Below are 7,771 nucleotides of genomic sequence, written 5' to 3' on the forward strand. Positions count from 1 at the left end.
AGAGACTTGACATTACTGTACAAAAGTAGAAAATAAAAGACGACATAAAATGAGGAACAAACTCAAGACATAAAAATAAAACAAATCTCCTTAAGCAACTCCTGACTGAGCGATCTTGACCGGATGGTCACGGGGTGTCTTCCATGCTCAAACTTCAGTAAATAAATTCACACCTGTATGAGAAAACTTTAACCAGCACTATGTGGGATAATAACACTCATAATTGGGACCATTTTTGCAAAATGACTTATTTGGCCAAAAGGTGGCTAGAAGTGCAAAATTTGGCTAGGACCCTGCAAAGCTAAGAACTTAAGATTTACTAGGAAGATCGGACCCTATGTTGGTTACCTACGTATCCCGCCCCGAGAGACGAGAATCAGGTTCGCATAGTTCGGGCAAATTGGATACGGGCGAGAATAATAAAAAAAACTCCACTAATTCATAGAAATCACATTTTTGCTTTTTCTTGAAAAATGACGAAACATGCAAAATCTTTTTGCATTTTCTTTTTCTCTTTTTTTTTTTTTTGATTTTGATTTTTGAAAAATGATGAAAAAGTGCAAAATCTTTTTTTTTTTGAATTTTTCATGTGTTTGTTTGTCTTTTTTCTTAAAAATGTACCAAAAAAACATAACTAGACTCTATTTGCATTATTTTCACATTTCCCCTTCTCTTTTTCTTTTTTTTTTCTTTCTTCTTTCATTGTTTCTTTCTCCCCCTTTTTCTTTTTTTTTTTCACTTCTTCATTTACCCTCAGTTATCATTGGTTCGCCAAATGACCATTTTACCCTTGAATAAATGCAACATGTAGCACATAAGATGCATCAAGATGGTCTTTATTTTGGGTACACCTGTCCTAGACGGACCCAACCCCTGTGTTGAGTCCGCAAAGTCAAATGTTATACAACAAAATGTTCCTACTAGGGATCCGGCATGAGGCTGTGTTTTTCTAGGTTTGAATCCTGGGGTTTTGTTCTAGACTTGGGGTACCCGAGCGGACAACTGAGGTCGAGGAGGGGGCGACGTACCGGGAGCACTGAAGCCTACTCGGCCTTGTCGCTTGCCCAGCCTCGTTCTATTTGGTATAATTTCTACAACAAAAGCGGGCCACGCGAACGTGTGCACCATTTTCAGAAGACTCAGAAGGGGTAGCGTAAGAAGACAGTTATATACAATTCAAATAATATTAAAGCGGTAAACAAATAATATTTAGCACAAAAAGGTTCACAAAATACAGTAATATCAACAATAAATAAAGCCAAGCAAAATCATATTATTAAACTCGAATTCTGAACCCTGAACAAGAGATTCTGGGTTCGATCCCCAGCAGAGTCGCCAGAGCTGTCACACCTCTTTTTACCTACACCCCGTAAAGGGTATAAATACAAGGAAGTTTTCCCAATTAAAGGACAATCGAAACGGGATCGTTTATTTATTACAAATAAGAGTCGCCACTTGGGATAATTTAGGGTGTCCCAAGTCACCGGTTTAAAATCCCGAATCGAGGAAGTTGACTCTGTTCTACAACCTGCGAACACAAAAATCTGGGTAAGGAATTCTGTTAACCCGGGAGAAGGTGTTAGGCATACCCGAGTTCCGTGGTTCCAGCACGGTCGCTTTGATCATACCTGGCTTATTAAAATTGTTTAATTACTGAGTTTAGATCCTATGTACATTTATCCTTTACCGCTTTTAAATCACTTGATTATTCGTAGTTAAAGAATTGAGTTACGCGTACGTATACTCTTTTCTTTTGGCGCATCAAAAATCATGTCACGCTAACGTGTCCATAATTAATAACGCTTTGTTTATTTATTTAAGAAAATTTAGTTGAAGTTGCGCGAACGCATCCCTCGAGTTACTTTAGAATTTGCAATCATGTCACGCGGACGTGTCCACAATCACAATGGTATATTAAACATGCCTAAAGCAAACTACGAATGTACAATTATTTTCCTAAAGCTAATGTGAGATTGTTGTGAGGACAAAAGGACTCTTAGGAGCATACGACATATGAGTGTTACAATTTCAATTCTTCTACTTTATTTTGTTTTAGCCTTCATTTAGGTTACATGTTATACACATTTAGGCTACATGCTATACACGTCAGAATGGAATACACGGCTAAATCTAAACTAATAATGGAATGTGCACTGACCAAAAGTGAGACAAACGAAGCCTCCCCTTTTTAAAGAAAAAGATCAAAAAAATAAATATATATATAAATAGTAAAGAAAACTAGTAAGCAATTTTGATTCGAATAAAATAAGATATGTAATCCAAAAATTAACTACTCTATTATTTTTATAAAAATGAGTCCATGATAATTAAATACCAACATAAACATATACTTCATTCTTGGAAGCTTGGATGCACAACAAAATTACTCAATATTACTACTAAGCTAGTAAAACATGGAAGGGTCTTATGAGAAATTAGGCCATGATATTCCAAATAGAGTAGACCAAGAAAACTTCCTTAAGCCACGAAAATAAAGTAGACAACTGATTTCCTCTTTAAACCCATGTACCCTTAGATTTAAAGTTGAACAAAAATTCATATCCTAAATCCATGAAACTTAAGCTGTTGCAATAAGTTTTAATGGCTCTTTCATGTTTCAGTCTTATAAAAAACAGATTAAAGTGAGAAAGAGAGATAGAATAGACCTGAGAGTTTAGCTTTCGATTAATAGGGCTTTGGCAATTACAACAAGTGAAACGAGCCAAATGAATAGATCCGCAACATAAGATTTTAACTGAAACTTCCAAGCAACAACTGTTAACCTCGACGAAACTCGACCGGACCTCGAAACCAGCATCACCTCGACGTACGAACGGAACGCCTGAGTTTACAACAACATTGAGTTTCAGCAGCTCGAGCTCGACGGATAAAATGGACAGCGATAACCATAGACCGGAACCAATGTACGACAACTTCCACATGACTCGAACTCACAAACGACTCCAGACTTCAGCTGCCTTACGCTCGTTCCCTCACTCCGTTCATGTGCATGACTATGTGTGTGTGAAGGTGAAGCTCGCCGGATATGGTGTCGCTGGCGGAAGGTCCAGCGGGTCAAAGTCGACGAAATGGGTGGTGGGGAGCTGGGTGTTGGGTCATTTCGCTAGGGTGGGCTTGTTGGAAGCTTCTGGTGTGAGGTCGCTTAGTTCTACTCGTCGCGTTCGGAACTCGTTACTCTGACGAGCTAGTGGAGCTCGTTTTTCCTGGCGAGTTTCAGGGAGAGATGGGGTCGCTTGATGGTTAACGTTCATGGGTCGTTGGCGCTTTTCCGGTGTGCATGGGTTGTTCCAGGTTCGGGGCTGTTAGTATATGGTGTTAATGAAGAGAGCAAGGGTGTTTTGAGATGGTTAACGTTCAGGGGTCGTTTGGAGAAGACGATCCCGGAGGGGTGGGGGGTTTGTTTCATGCGCAGCTTTTCCGTTCTTTCTTTTTTGTCTTCAGCGTCCTCTTTTTCCCATTTTTCTTTTCTCTTTTTTCTTCTTTTTATATTGTAGGTTTTTTTGGTAGGGGTTTTAGGTTAAGGGGTATGGGCCTAGGAATTATGAGCTTGGCAATTGTGGGCTAGGTCCAAAATTAAGCCTAAAAATGGGTTGCTCGAGCCCAAGTTCTATTCTTTCGCTGCGAACGAGATTAAAAATATGGGCCCATTTATTAATTATTACTACTATTCAAATAATTATTTAAAATAAAACTAACCATTAAAACAAATCTATTTTTGGTATTTTCAAATATCATATTAAAATAAAAATACGATACTATTGTTGTATATATATATATATATATATATATAACATTAAAAATGACTACAAAACATTAATGAACCTATTTTTTGTAATTTTTGTTTTCTTGTAATAAAATAAAGTAAAAGAGTCAAGATTACTTAAAATATCTATATTATGCCTAAATTAAATATTTACGCGCTAAAATATAAAAAATCTAGGGGAGGGTAAAAAATCACATGTCTACAATTAGTAGGGAGAGCAATGACCTCAACCCACTTAGACACATAATCGAGTGCAACCAAAATGTATCAGTGCCCATTAGAATATGGAAATGGTCCCATGAAATCAATTCCCCAGACATCAAAGAGCTCTACTGCCAAAATATTTTGCAAAGGCATTTCGCTCCTCTTCGTGATTGTACCTGTTCTTTGACACTTGTCACAATTTTTAACAAAAGCATGTGCATCTTTAAAAAAGTTTGACCAGTAAAAACCTGATTGCAAAACCTTTTGGTGCAGTTCTGTCTCCACCATGATGACCTCCATACAGAGAAGAATGACAGTCATGCAATATTGCATTCATCTCCTCCTTAGGGACTTACCTTCTTACTAATTGATCTGCGCATTGCTTGTAAAGAAAAAGCTCGTCCCACATGTAGAACCTCACATCATGTAAGAATCTTCTTCTATGATCAGCTGTGAATTCTGGTGGAGTCACCCCACTTGCAATGAAATTCACATAATTAGCATACCACGGGGTTTCATCTGAAGTGATGGCTAGCAAATGTTCGTCAGGAAATGTTTCTTTGATTGATTCTCCTTCAGTGACATGGCCTCGATTTTCTAGCCTGGATAAGTGATCTGCAACCTGATTCTCTGTCCCTTTTCGATCTCGAATCTCCAAATCAAATTCCTGCAAAAGAAAAACCCATCGGACAAACCTTGGCTTGGCGTCTTTCTTTGCAAATAAATACCTGATAGCTGAGTGATCTGTGTAAACTATGACTTTGGTTCCCACTAGATAAGACCTGAACTTATCAAATGCCCATACTACTGCGAACAACTCTTTTTCAGTAATAGTGTAATTTATTTGAGCTGGATTAAGAGTTCTACTCACATAATGAATGGAGTAAAAGATTTTCTCTTTCCTCTACCCCAAAACAGCTCCAATGGCTATATCACTTGCATCACACATCAACTCAAATGGAAGTTTCCAATCTGGAGCAATGGTAATTGGTGCAGTAAATAATCTTCTTTTCAGCTCATCAAATGCTTTCAGACAAGTATCATCAAACTTGCAGGATGTATCTTTCTCAAGAAGCCTGCACAAAGGAGATGAAATTTTTGAAACATTTTTAATGAAACGACGATAAAAACCTGCATGGCCCAAGAAACTGCAAATGCCTCTAACTGATGTCGGTGGAGGTAATTTTTCAATTGCTTCCACCTTTGTTGTATCTACCTGCAATCCATTCTTAGACACTTTATGCCCTAGGACTATGCCTTCTCTTACCATGAAATGACATTTTCCCCAATTTAGTACCAAATTTATTTCTTCGCACCTAGCAAGTACCTTGTCAAGATTCATTAAACATTCATCAAAAGAACATCCAAATACAGAAAAATCATCCATAAATACTTCCACAAATCTTTCAACCATATTAGTAAAAATAGCCATCATACACCTTTGAAAAGTCGCAGGTGCATTGAAAAGACCAAATGACATTCTTTTAAATGCATATGTCCCATAGGGACATGTAAATGTGGTTTTCTCTTGGTCCTCTGGGGCTATAACAATCTGATTATATCCCGAGTTACCATCCAAAAAATAGTAGTATTCTTGCCCAGCTAATCTATCAAGCATTTGGTCAATAAAGGGGAAAGGAAAATGGTCTTTTCGGGTGGCATTATTCAATTTTCTATAATTTATGCAAATCCTCCACCCAGTAACAGTTCGAACGGGAATCAGATCATTGTTTTAATTTGTCACTACGGTCATTCCTCCTTTCTTTGGAACTGGACTTACCCATTTGCTATCAGAGATTGGAAATATAATACCCGTATCAAGCCATTTAATCACTTCTTTTCTTACCACCTCTTTCATGTTGGGATATAGGCGGCGTTGTTGTTCTATGCTCGGTTTGTGTCCTTCCTCCATGAGAATTTTATGCATGCAAAAAGTTGGACTAATACCTCTTATGTCAGACATTGTCCAACCAATTGCTCTTTTATGCTCACGTAGTACTCTCAACAATTTTTCCTCCTGCAATTCAGACAAGTTAGAAGAAATAATAACAGGTAACGTATCAGAACTACCCAAATAAGCATAATGAAGGTGAGAAGGTAAAGGCTTTAGTTCCAATTTTGGAGCTTCTTCAATTGATGGCTTCGGAGGAGGACTATTTGGTCTGTTCAAAGGTTCAAAAGGATTTAAACCTTTCATATATTCACATGATGCATTCAAAATATGTTTCATCTCTTCAACCTCATCATTAATCTCTAGACTCTCGAACAACACAATTGCTTTCTCTAAAGAATCCTTCAAATATACACTTGGGGCAATAAGTTGCTCATCCATCTCCATGACAAATATCATAGACAATTCTTCGTAATGGCGAGGAAGTTGAATTGCTTTGTATACATTAAAAACAACTTCCTCGTTGTCAACTCTCATGATCATTTTTCCCTCTCTTACTTTAATTATAGCATAACCTGTAGCCAAGAGAGGTTTTCCCAATATAATAGGAACTTTTTCATATGCTTCAAAATCTAAGATAATGAAATCAGTCGGGAAAATGAATTTCTCAATTTTCAGCAGCACATCTTCAATCACCCCTTCCGGGTAAACTATGGACCTGTCTGCTAGTTGCAACATCACAGTGGTGGGTTTTGGAGCTCCCAAACCCAATTTTTTGTACAAGGACAATGGCATCAAATTTATGCTTGCTCCCAAATCACAAAGTGCATGGCCTACATCAACATTGCCTATTCTCACAGGGATAGTAAAGCTGCCAGGATCCTTAAGCTTTTGAGGAAGCTTATTTTGGACCCTTGAAGTGCACTCCTCAGTAAGTGCAACTGTTCAAATTCAGTCAATATCATCTTGTTCGCCACAATATCTTTTATGTACTTGGCATACTTTGGAATATCACGAATCGCATCTACCAACAGAATACTCAATTGAATCTGACTCAACATAGAGAGAAATTTGTTGAACATGCGATCATCATTCTTTTTCTGCAATCTTTGTGGAAAAGGTGGTGGTGGCCTTGGAACATTCACAGGTGCTGAAACTGTATCATCTTTCTTTGCTTCTTGTGTTGCTTTGGGAATCAATTCACCCTCAGGTATAGGTTTGTCTTTTCTCTTCTTTGGAACTTCTTCTAATTCCCTTCCAGTTCTAAGTGTAATTGCACTAACTTGCGGATTTTTTTCTGTATCACTTGGAAGAGCACCTGCAGGTCTAGTGTTTTGATTTGCAACTAGCTGTCCCATTTGTCTTTCAAGATTTCTAAAATCAGTTCTGAGTTGTTGATTGTCATGCAACAATTTTTTCAACAAATCATTTGTACTTTCTTCTACCTGCTGGGGTGGCCTTTGAGGTTGATTAAAATTTCCTTGGGGTCTATATTGATTCTGATTTGATTGATTTCCACCCCAAGAGAAATTAGGATGATTTCTCCAATTTACATTGTAAGTGTTCCCATATTGTGCATGTTGGTTCATCGAACCTCTGCTTTGTTGTCCCACATAATAAATAGATTCAGGATTCGTTAGGCACATGTCACTTGTGTGATTGTCACCACACATTTCACAACAAATCGACATTTGTTGAACATGTTACAATTGTTGTGTCTGGTTCATTGTCATTCTATTCATTTGATTTGCCAATTTTGCTATATCTGCTCTCATGGCTGAAAAATCATAAAGTTCAAGTACCCTTGCTGCTTTCTGTTTCATTGCTCTCCTTGGTTATCCCTCACCTTGCCAATTATGATCATTAGCAGTGAAGTTGTTTAGCAGAAGTTG

The 7,771-nt window shown here is 37.7% G+C and overlaps 1 protein-coding gene across 1 annotated transcript; it reads right to left on the reverse strand.

The window, feature by feature from the left end:
* Positions 1 to 4,103: 4,103 nt before the first annotated feature.
* On the reverse strand, positions 4,104 to 7,570 carry LOC138880011 (uncharacterized). The gene is made up of 5 exons (XM_070159661.1): positions 6,964 to 7,570; positions 5,769 to 6,712; positions 4,897 to 5,204; positions 4,345 to 4,851; positions 4,104 to 4,164 (listed from the first exon to the last, which is right to left on the reverse strand). The coding sequence occupies exons 1-5, from the start codon at positions 7,568 to 7,570 to the stop codon at positions 4,104 to 4,106; spliced, it is 2,427 nt and encodes an 808-aa protein (XP_070015762.1).
* Positions 7,571 to 7,771: the final 201 nt, after the last annotated feature.

This window comes from Nicotiana sylvestris, chromosome 10, assembly GCF_000393655.2.
Source record: "Nicotiana sylvestris chromosome 10, ASM39365v2, whole genome shotgun sequence".
In the NCBI taxonomy this organism is placed as follows: Eukaryota; Viridiplantae; Streptophyta; class Magnoliopsida; order Solanales; family Solanaceae; genus Nicotiana; species Nicotiana sylvestris.

Coding starts and splice junctions, on each gene's coding strand:
- LOC138880011 (XM_070159661.1), bottom strand. CDS start 7,570: ATGTCGATTTGTTGTGAAATGTGTGGTGACAATCACACAAGTGACATG. Junction 5,205..5,768: donor CAATCTCTGATAGCAAATGG/GTAAGTCCAGTT, acceptor AATGGATTGCAG/GTAGATACAACAAAGGTGGA. Junction 4,165..4,344: donor GCAGATCAATTAGTAAGAAG/GTAAGTCCCTAA, acceptor GTCAAAGAACAG/GTACAATCACGAAGAGGAGC.